This window comes from Salvelinus sp. IW2-2015, linkage group LG25 (genome assembly GCF_002910315.2).
Source record: "Salvelinus sp. IW2-2015 linkage group LG25, ASM291031v2, whole genome shotgun sequence".
Classification (NCBI taxonomy): domain Eukaryota; kingdom Metazoa; phylum Chordata; class Actinopteri; order Salmoniformes; family Salmonidae; genus Salvelinus; species Salvelinus sp. IW2-2015.
Window position 1 is genome coordinate 15,869,903 of NC_036865.1, and position 11,771 is coordinate 15,881,673.

The 11,771-nt window shown below is 42.9% G+C and overlaps 1 protein-coding gene across 1 annotated transcript; it reads left to right on the forward strand.

Moving 5' to 3' along the window:
* The first annotated feature begins 6,699 nt into the window (after nucleotides 1-6,699).
* On the forward strand, nucleotides 6,700-9,355 carry LOC139023010 (interferon-induced protein with tetratricopeptide repeats 1-like). The gene is made up of 2 exons (XM_070434955.1): nucleotides 6,700-7,303; nucleotides 7,471-9,355. The coding sequence occupies exons 1-2, from the start codon at nucleotides 7,278-7,280 to the stop codon at nucleotides 8,786-8,788; spliced, it is 1,344 nt and encodes a 447-aa protein (XP_070291056.1). The 5' UTR covers nucleotides 6,700-7,277; the 3' UTR covers nucleotides 8,789-9,355.
* The last annotated feature ends 2,416 nt before the right edge of the window (nucleotides 9,356-11,771 follow it).

Genomic DNA, 11,771 nt, shown 5'->3' on the forward strand with positions numbered 1-11,771 from the left:
GCAAAAAGTGGCTATACAAGTATTGACTGGGGGGGTGAATAGTTTTGCACGCTCAAGTTTATTGTTTTTTTGTTTTTTTTGTCTTGTTTTTTCACAATAAAAAATATTTTTCATCTTCCAATTGTTAGGCATGTTGTGTAAATCAAATGAACCCCCCCCCAAAAAAAATCGTATTTTAATTCCAGGTTGTAAGGCAACAAAATAGGAAAAATGCCAAGGGGTTGAATACTTTCGCAAGCCACTGTATAAAACGTAGGTAGATGACRTAATGATGCCACGAAAAATATAGTGATACACRTGCAACACAGCAATCCTAACCTAGCCCACAATGTCTACACTGTGGATCTATTTTTAAGTTTCAAAGGAAGATAACAAAAAGGCCATATGCAACGTTTGTGCTGCTATTATTTCCCGAGGAGGAAAGAAAGTGAAATCATTCAATACCACAAACCTAATTACTCATTTGAAAGTGCATGACCYCCAGACGTTCAGSAACTACTTAGAACAAAAGCAGAARAAAATTAAGGGCACACTTCCAACAACTAAACAAGTTSAAGTCGAGCAGTCATTTGAAAGAGTAAGAACATTTCAGCGAGACAACTCAAAGACGAAATCCATTAACRCCAAGATAATGAAATTCATTGCCCTTGACAATCAACCGTTSTCTGTCGTGGATGATGTTGGCTTTCRCCGACTGGTCRAGYACCYCGAGCCCCGGTACATACTACCAAGTAGGCGCTATTTTTCAGGTGTTGCCCTACCGGAGTTACACAGTATTGTTGAAACGCACATCCATGAGCTACTTGCTAYGGGCGTCACTGCTATTAGCTYGATAACTGACATTTGGACCAGCGATGTCAACCCCATGAGCATGCTGAGTCTGACAGCACAGTGGGTCGACAAGGATTTCGTACTGAGGAAAGCCGTATTGCATGCTCAAGAATGTGCTGGTAGTCATACCGCTGCTGCCATTTCAATTGCATTTGAGAACATGTTTGAAACTTGGAAACATGAACACACTCCTAGCTCCATTCGAACAACTGACTCGAGAAATAAGCTCATCAACTGCRTCTGCAGCAGACGTGATACCATCTGTCATGGCATTGAAATGCCTGCTCAACAAAACTGCYGACACAGACCGTGGGGTTAAACTTGCAAAAGTACTCTACTAGAGGCTGTGAACAAGCGATTCGGTGGCATTCTCTCTGAGCCTCTTACTGTGTCACCACCATGCTCGACTGCTAGGTACAAGGACCGCTACTTCGATGCAGACAAGAAACAGGGTTTACGTGAAATGTTACAGACACAGCTGGACAAGTTGGAAACGGACACAGTGACAGTGCGCACCGAGGAAGAGAAGCCAAGGACACACAGAGCTGAAACTTTCCTGCTTGACATGTATGATGAAATCCTGGTTGAGAATGAAACGACTGAACAAATGAACAGCAAAACAGCACAGCAAGTAAGTGAAAAAAATAGGTTTTGATTATGTTTTACTGGCAATGGGGACATACGTAAATGCCAACAAAAGAACTTTTTGGTCAGTGTGTGTGTTTAAACTATTTAACTGTACTAGAGCGCTTAAAAGGCCTCTAAAATATTAAATATTGGTTATCGTATCGGGTTTTCTGGCAAGGAAAATATCGGATTTTGGTATCGGCTAAAAATGTCACATCGGTGCATCCCTAAATGTCCCCAATCAGACTATTCTTGATTAAATCTTGTCTTTACATATACTAAATAATATGTGTGAAATTTGTTTTGATTTAGAATGGTCTGTTACGGAGTCTAGTTGATAGGTAATCGACTAGATGGGCTGTTCCCCGGATCCCGTATGTAGGGACTACTATAATGCTTGAACAAGGCTATTGAACTTCACATTTGTGTCTGTCTTTATTCGTTTTTCCAATATATCATACTGAAACATGGTATCAGAAGTGGCTCAAAAACCACATGTTTGTTATTTTTGTAGCTAAGTACAGTATAGGCGCAGTTACGTTCCATATGCTAACACACACCATTTCCTACTGCCAATGTTAGTCACACCACTGAACAACTCGTTGTTAGCTGGCTGGCTAGCATCACTACCTACTTGGATGGCTGAAGGCAAAGAGATCTCCTATTCCATCGCTATGGCAGCAAACAGTCCGCCACCAAATCCCGTGGTTCTCACAGGGGACTGGAATAATAATTGGGACAACTTCAGGGATGAATTTGAAAACTATGCGCTGGCGAACTGTCTACAAGAGAAACCCAACGAGGTCCAAGCGGCAACTCTGAGGAGCTTAATTAATGGGCAGAGAATGCAGGCATATTTACCGGCACAATCTCACCCTCACAGCACGACAACAGGGTGATGCAAAGGCCATACTGGATACATTGGAGAATTAATTCAAACCCGTCAGGAACGTCATTTACGAGTGGTTCGTTTTTGGAAGCTGCAAACAGGAAGAGGGTGAGTCAGTACACAACTTCGTAACCCGTTTGAGAGAAAGATCCACTACTTGTGAATGCGGGGGATTGAAAGATGAATTGATTCGTGACAAAACAGTAYTGGGAATTGCAAATGAGGACACGAGCCGGCGTCTACTAAGAGAGAGAGGCTTAACATTAGTAACTGCCATTGAAATGTGCCGCACTGCCGAAGTCACTGACATGAGAATGAGAGCAATGGAAATCGTAACCCCACGCACCGACGTTGATACTGCTCACGCTGTTGCCAGGCAGACATTCAGACAAAACCAATAGAGGCAGAGTAATTCACCATGAATGGTGAACACARACAGCCCCATAGCATGCAAATACTGTGGAAATGTGCACGCACAAGGCAAAGMGCACTGCTCTGCCAACGGAAAACCTGCATTGCTTGTGGAACWAATAATCACTTGCAAAAGTGTCTCAAAAGCAAAAAATGGGTGAGTGAGGGCAAGATTCACTGTGTTGATGATGTCACTCAGTGTTCAGAACAGTGAAAGTGACATTTTCATGCATGAATCCATTAGGGCTGTACCCTCAAGAGGGAAGAAATGGTTTGTGACACTACGATTACACAACAAGCTGCAACAATGTCGACTGGATTTTGGTGCTACGTGCAATGTAATGAGCTACAAAGACAAATTCAATCTGACACCTGACACACATATTTTGCCCAGCAATAGATTAAAGCTGTACTCAGGAGAGCTAATGAGCTCTATGGTCATCTTTGAGACCGTATGTGTTATTCGGGGACACAAACACAAGCTGGAGTTTGAGATCGTGAAAACCGGTCAACATCCTCTCCTCTCAGGCTCTACATCCAAACGCCTGGGACTGATGCAGTTCACCGTGCCAAATGACCTGAACATCGTGGAGCATGTCTAAAGAATGGATGGACTCCTGTCCAAAGAACAACTAAGCAGATATGACGACGTATTCAGCAAGCCATTGAAACAGTACCTGGGGAGGTACACTTTAAATATTGGATGAGAGCTTCCCCCCAGTCCAGTGTGCTCCTCGCAATGTGCCCATTGCAATGAAACTGGATGTGAAGGCCCAGCTGGACAAGTATGAGGCTGATGGCCACATGACATCTGTGACTGAACCAACTGACTGGATCAGCAATATGGTCATAGTGGAAAAAAACWGAGAAGCTGAGGGTCTGCATCGACCCAAAGCATCTGAACCAATCACCAAGCTCCCACTACATCATGCTGACACTGAAGGATGTCCTTTACAAGCTACCCAAGGCCAGGAATGTCAACTTGGTGGACGCCCGAGATGCATTYCTTCAATGCAAGCTGGRCGAAGAAAGCAGCTTCATGACTACCTTCTGGACCTCCTGGGGTTGRAAACGCTGGCTCAAGCTCCTGTTGGTGTCTCAGTGGTGCCTGAGGTATACCAACGTAAGCAGCACAAGTTAATGGCTGGGCTCAAGGGCATTGAACCCATCACTGATGAGGTGCTGATCRTTGGCTGTGGTGATACAGAAAAAGAAGCAGAACGTGACCACGATGTGAAGCTCCTGGCACTGAGGGAKCGCTGCCGATCAGTTAAGCTGCGCCTTGGCCTGAAGAAGCTGCAGTTMAAGGTGAAAGACGTCCACTTCCATGGCCACATTCTCTCGGTCAAAGGCCTGRAGCCAGACTCAGACAAAGTCAGAGCGATCCTCGTCATGTCAAATCTGTCTGATGCAAAAGGAGTGCAGYGTCTCATCAGCTTTGCAAACTATCTTGCAAAGTTCATGCCACACCTATCAGCAGTCTGTGAGCCTCTGCGCTGGCTAACCAAACATGAGGCCACAGTGCAGGAGATGAAATCTTTGGCTTCATCCATGCCAGTGTTGCGRGACTCCAGCAAAAGTGGACTTGAATGCTRCCTTATGCAGGAATCAAATCAAACTTTATTTGTCACATGCGCCGAATACAACAAGTGTAGACCTTACCGTGAAATGCTTACATACAAGCCCTTAACCAACAGTGCAGTTCAAGAAGAGTTAAGGAAATATTTACCAAATAAGCTAAAGTAAAAAATAATTAAAAGCAACACAATAAAATAACAATAACAAGGCAATATACAATATACTAACCACTGCCAGCCCGTTGCGTTCGCTTTGAGATCGCTCACCCCCACCTAACATGCACAAATTGAGAAAGAGTGCCTCAGCATAGTCTTCTCCTGCCAGTGCTTCCATCACTACTTATATGGCCGAGAGCTGGTCACCAATGAAACGGACCACAAACCACTCATTGCCATATTCAGTAAACCTCTCCTCAACGCGCCCAAGAGGCTTCAAAGCATGCTCATGACTCTGCAAAACTACAGCCTGAAGATTGTCTACAAGAAAAGACCAGAGATGTACATCAGTGACACAATGAGCAGGGCAACAGCACAATGTACAGGCAGAGGCACTGCCTATCAGCAGCATGCCATCTGTTTGCTACAGCAGGAACAACAAGATGTTCAACAGMTCAATCAGGCAGACTACTTAAACGTCACAGTCATTGAAGTCCATGGTTCTCACATGTTGGCCATACCTGAAAGAGGAGACACCTTTCACAGTGAGAGAATACTGGATCTTTYGAGATGAGATCAGCGTGCAAAATGGCATCTTGTTCAGAGGTCAGAATGTCATTATCCCCAAATCCAGAGATGCTTACCCGCATACACTCCAGTCACATTGGAGGTGACGCATGCTACTGCCAGGCACGTGAAACATTATACTGGCCAAACATGCAAGCAGAAATTAAAGACTTTGTCRGCAGCTGTACCACATGCAACRAGTACACTCATAAACAGCAAAAGGAAACCATGATGTCGCACAAACTGCCCACAAGGGCTTGGCAAATCATCAGCATGGACTTATTCAGCCACAGACAAAAGCACTATCTTCTCATTGTTGAACACTACACTGACTTTTGAGAAATTGAATGGCTCCCTGACTTGTCTGCAGAGACAGTCATAAAGTGCTTCAAGGCGCAGTTTGCAAGGTAAGGCCAGCCTGACAAGGTCATCACGGACAATGGCCCACTGCACAGTTCAACCGTTTCGCCTCAGAATGGGAGTTTGACCATGTGACCTCCACACCCAATGGCAAATGGTAAGGCAGAGTCAGCTGTCAAGATTGCAAAAAACCTGTGATGAAGGGCCTTGCGTGACAGCAACGACCCCTGGAAAGCCATCTTACAGTGGAGGAACACACCCACCGAAACATGGACAGCAGCCCAGCGCAACGCCTGCTGTCCAGACCTCTGAAGACTACCATCCCCRTAGCTAACAAGCTACTTGAGCCATGTGTCATGGTTGGCGTCACGGACAAACTGTGCCACAGAAGCAGCTCACTAAGTKMTTYTACGACCGGACTGCTCGAGACCTACCAGAGCTGGAGGTGGGTGAAACAATAAGGATGAAACCGCTGCCGRGATACCACACAGGACTTTGGAGTCTGGGTACATGCCTACAGAGTGTTGCACCACGTTCTTACCTGGTGGCTCCCTCTATCGTYGCAATCAGGTGGATCTRCACGTAGCAGAGCAGACAACAAACCAGAACACRCCATTCACTCACCKAGATGWGCTGGATCTCAGTCCAGGCCTAAAGGCAAGGGGCGCAGAATTGTGACATGAGCCAACTGAAGGTGAGGCTTCTAGCCCACCAAGCTCTYCAGCTCGTGGCCTTAATCCTACCCCTGTCAGAGCCCATACTTACGGGTGGGTCAACTGTGTAAGCCACCGGAAAGGCTTACTCTGTAAGCAAGGGACTGTGGTAACTTGTCCTCTGTTTATTAAAAAAACAAAAAACAAAAAAACAAAGAGAAAGATGACAACTGAAGTAAATAGAAAATGTAATGCTTTTTCAATTGTTATGACTTGACTGTTAAATGTTGTGCTGTTATGTTTGCACTTTCTATTGAAAAGGATGATGTTACGGAGTCTAGTTGATAGGTAATCGATAGCTAGGCTTTTCCCCAGACCCCGTATGTAGGGACATGTACAATGCTTGAACTTGACATTTGTGTCTGTCTTTATTATTTTACCCAACATATCATACTGTAACATGGACCATTATCATGCACCTGTCTCAAAACAGGGGCAGGGGAAAAAAAGACATGTCATCCATGCACTTAAATAGCAAATGGAGGTTCATTGTGGAGGTTCATGGAGCAAAGGAGGTTCAATGCCAGCCAGGTAGGCTATACTCCTGTTGTAAAGAGAAGCAATTTGCTTAATATTAGGAAAGTTGAGAAATKAATATTGTAAGCCTTTAGAAAGCTRATGGAATCCACCTCTTTTTAATTGAGGCCACCACTCTGTTTTCTTACGYAATTGCATAGMCTATAGAAATGTTGYGCAACATGAGCTCATGGGCTCTCATGAAGTGTTTGATTAGATTTTTGATGACGTTTGCATTGATATCAGAGTGATTAGAGGGACAATAGAGTGCTGAGTACCAGGCAGTTAGCATGTTTGGTAAGCTACTAATGACCATCAGCAGCATCAGAGCTTGGATAAGACTAATTACCGTGACTAAACGGTCAAGTGGAATTTGACTGCCTTCATGACTCATGACTGCTGGTGTGGTGGTAATAYGGTCACCGTAACAGCCCTTGGCACACACTCATTTGCTTTAGTCTCTATTTGCTAGAAACAAAACTATGATAGTTGTTTGTAAAGTGAGGTAATATCAGCATAACTCRCCCATTGGAWGATAATGTGGTCYATACAGTATAAAATCAGGATAGAATCCGTGAGGTATCTAATCAGACACTCATTTGCTCTGTGTTGAAACTCAGAGACCACAAGATGGCTTTCTCTTGTCCAACTATGAGGTAAGTGATATCTCTCTAGCACCCTCTCTCTCTCTCTCTCTCTCTCTCTCTCTCTCTCTCATGACTGAAATGAGTCCTTGGTTCACCATCCAGGTCTTAAATATCTCTCTTAGGTATTGTTCATGAAAAAAATGTATACAATTAAAATGTTGTCTTTTTTTAACCAGAATGGCTCAGACCTCCTTGAAAATTAGKCTGCAGGGTTTRGAATGCCACTTCACCTGGAARCTGGACGACAGCAGATCTAAACTKSAAAGYCTCAGAGAAACGATGATAGATATCAGCAACAGAGAGGGGGTTCAATATTCCYGGGAGGGTTATCTGTACAACTTCCTGGCTTACCTACACTACGCTTTGGGCTCCACAGAGGACGCTCTTCATTGCCTGAAGAAGGCTGAAGAGGYCATTCGCCWAARCAGSCMAGAYGRCGTGGAGCTAAGKCTGGTGGTCCACTATGGGAACTTGGCCTGGGTGCACTATCACCAAGGGGAGCTAACAGAGAGCCAGACCTATGTGGAGAAGGTGGGGAGACTATTGCGGGACAACCCCTCRYCCTGCCCAGGTGTAGTGTGGGGMGAAAGGGCCTGGACTTTGAATAAGTTTGATGTAAGCAAGARGRMRGCAGCRSTAKATTGCTTCCGGATGGCCTTRAAAGGGGATCCTGAGAACAAGGTGCTGCGCTGTGGCTACGCCATGGCATTTAATAAATCTGTTGATAGGAAAGACATTACCCCGRAGCTGCGATCTGAGATGTTGGAGCASCTACGGATTGCTAGAGAATTGGATCCAGAAGATTTGTACATCMCAGTGATGTACCTGCAGAGGCTTGCAGAGAGTGGCCAGRTTGAGGAAGCATGTAAACTYGCARAGGAAGTGATAGAGAAGCCTTTGGACAGCTTTGGTGGATTTGGWATCTTGCTAGATTTTTTCAAAGAWTACRTCTCTCATGATTCAAGCATTGACCTGGCAAGAAGGACCYTGGMGAGGCACCCCAATTCACGCCAGCTGAAGAGGCATCTTGGGAAGTGTTACAAATGGAAGATTTTCTCTCYGGAAGAGAAAAGGAACCCAATGAGGCATATTCTGATTGAAAATGCAGTCWACCTTTATGAAGAGGTGGTCACACTCTACCCCAAATCCCTTGCAGTAAAACTGGAACTGACTGCCATGTACAAAGAATCTGGCAGAATTGATAGAGCAGATMAAATATTTGAGGACCTGCTTCTTGAAATAGAAGGAATGGAACCACAGGATTTACAAAAATTCTACAACGGGTATGCCAAATATTTGTTTTATGCCAAACAAGATGCTTCCAGGTCAATTGATWTCCACAAGAAGGCAGTAGAGATTATGCTACCCACTGGCCAACGTGACAGCAGTGTTCGTATTTTGTTGTCCATTGTCCATAATGGAGGAGACAGAGCTGAGGAAATTGTCGACTTTCTGGATGGACTTAATGGAGAAGGTGCTGTTAGCCGGTTCTAGACCTTTTTTTCCAATAAAGGCTTGAATTAACCAGAACGGCATGCCAAATTAGTCAAATTTGCATCAYCTGTTTATGATTGATTAATGTGGAAAATATATTCACTATACCACTAGGACAAATCTAGGACAAGATTATATTCAGTAACAATTTAATMCTTTAGTATTAAAAATGTCTGCGCTTAATTTGGCTACTGGGATTTGCATGATCAACAATACTAAAACTAGAAAGAAAAGTCAAGGCTGATTGTAAATCCTATAAATATGTAGGCCTAACATGAYAAACATCTGTCTCAAATCCACATTTTCAATTGTGTCTGTAAATGTTTACTGCAGACTAATGCAGTGTAGACAAACAAATATGTTATTCTTCAATATTGCATTATAGAGTAGAGAGGCCCTGTGTAGCCTTACAGACTGTCTATCCAGATAGGATCTTATTGCTTTTAAAAAAATTTTTGCAGACCTGGCACAATAGATTCTGTTTCTGGTGAATGTATTTAATGTCTAATATTGTACTGTCTAATATCTTGTAAGTTCTTGTGAAAATAAAGGTATTATATTCTATTCTATTATGTTAAGAGATCATTAATTAAAGAAATACATTAAAAGCAAACAATAAGTTATTTTATAATTATATACCACTATCCCAGTAGGTTACTAGAATTTCTTAATGCATAGATGTGGATATCCAGTTGAAATTGTACAACTACATAYATTGACTATCCTCAGCTAGGGTGTGAGTTTGATTGGTAATAAGGTCATGGATACGGTACAAGGTCARGGTCAGCATACACAGTCAGAGACAGAGAACACCACAATGTAGCACAGAATGTTTCAGTGGGAAGCAATGGGGGAATGAAGGGTGTCTAGTATCAATAGACGTTACAATACATACATCCATCACCTCTTTCTTGTTCCAGAAATCACAGTATCATTGCTGCTGTGAAAGATTGGCCAATTTATTGCCAGTACTGTGCAGTATTACAAAAATCCTTAAAGTACGTGACATTATTGAAGTACACATTACACTACACACCTATTGAGCTCCTTGATTTTGTGCAGTTTTATTCAGACAACACTACTTCCTTGCAATGGTTTGACGAAAACCAGGATTTTATCTGTGTAAGTCGCCACCTACTGTTTTAATAAAGACAACGCATCACTTCGCCAATGTCTCATGCATCACCAGTTCAGCATCCATAAATTTGCCCATGTCTCTATTTTAGTCATTGATTAACTGACATACAGAAGGCTGAAATACAGGCTCAGAGTTTTTCCTGGTCTGGTCAAGTAGTCAGGTAAAACTCTTGKCCTTAAACATTCTCATTCCAAGAATATGTGAACCCTGCGGTCGTTTATTTACATTCTGTCCTGTACTCTTAGATCGTTTATCTTCTTTCTCTATTTGGTTATCTCTCCCCTAACCTAATGTAGCAGGCCTAACAGAAACGCCTGAAACTAGATTCCCCCAATATGCTGGTCTTGACAAAAATAAAATAAAACTGTCAGGGTTCTCTTCTGCACTGTTCAACCAATCCAGTAAATGTGGACGAGTTAAAATTGAGTGTCGCTTTGTTAACGTCCAAAAGCGGATTCAACCTCACAGGCTCTCTTTCCATTATCTCCTGAAAACAGATACATCTGGTTAGGGGACTTGGCAGAAGCACAGATTATCCATTATATTTACCAGATATTCCAGAGAGAAATATTAATGCCGTCTTTTTCTAGGCATACTCACTCCGGCATCGTTTGTTGGACAAAGCCTATGTGGGAATTAATGGTGTTTTTGGATAAACTCTGAAAATAAGGTSTGTAGTAAACACAGGTTTAGGAGATCTTATACGTTTTGTTCTATGAGACAATCTATCAGCTAACTTCCCTTTGTGAATTTCTAAGCATTTATATGATTTAAAAAAGCACATAAAGGCTTCATAATTCATAAAGGTCATGTTAACTGACATTATCTCACAGAACAAAACGTAAAATAACTCCTAAACTTGTGTTAACCTCAGACTTTATTTTCRGCATTTAACCCAGAACCCTATTCTTTCCCCATTCAAATGGCTGAACCAAATATTATGGATTTACTGATAAGATAGATGTTTCTCTGCCCTAGTTGAGTTGTTGTTGTCCACATAGTGAAACGGCGGGCTGTCTAGCTCCCGCCTACTGTTTCTTTGGATTGCTGGATACATGTCAATATTGTAAAACCTTTTTGAATATTCGATGAGGGTTGGTGACATCAACTACCTGTATTCAATGGAGATAAATGCTACGTTACCAGTCTCATTTCATAAATATGCATAGACATCTCGAGACAACTCCGATACAAAGTGTTTTATCTAAAAGTTGCTGGGATATCACATTTCCTACTTATATCAGTACACTTTTAACAACTTAAGCATTATGAAACTTCTATTAAATCAAATAAACCTCATGTAGCAAATAAGCCATAGATTTTTTATTGACCAAATTCGACACTCCATGCTATTGACCTCCATACAAAAACGTCACCGGCTCGAGGGAGACAGATTTCCCGCTGAGTTGGGCCTCTCTCTTCCTCTTCCTCTCTGGCTGAACGAACCAGGGGTGACTCATTTCGGGGTTTAAGGACTACAACAAGTACATTGTAGCGACAGACAGCTGTGTGTTATGTGTTATGCTGTTCGTTGGTTTTGTTGGTTTTGTTGTACGTACCAGTACCCACTGTTTGCAGGGTCCGACATGCCAGTCAATCGGCTGTCTGCCAACCACGGGAATACCTGGAATGTTCTTGTGCCGGGCATCCTGATGGTTGGTGGAGCGTCGAGAGGGGGGGTGGAGCATTGCAAGTTTAAGGCCATGTTTAGCCATTGTTCTCTCTCTTACGTCTGGCCTTAACAAGAGATTGTCACGGTTGTTTTATACGGGTATCCTTGATTTATTTGCCGTGGGCTACGGCCAAACAGTAGCCTGTGTTGAGTTGGGTTAATAAACCGTGAAT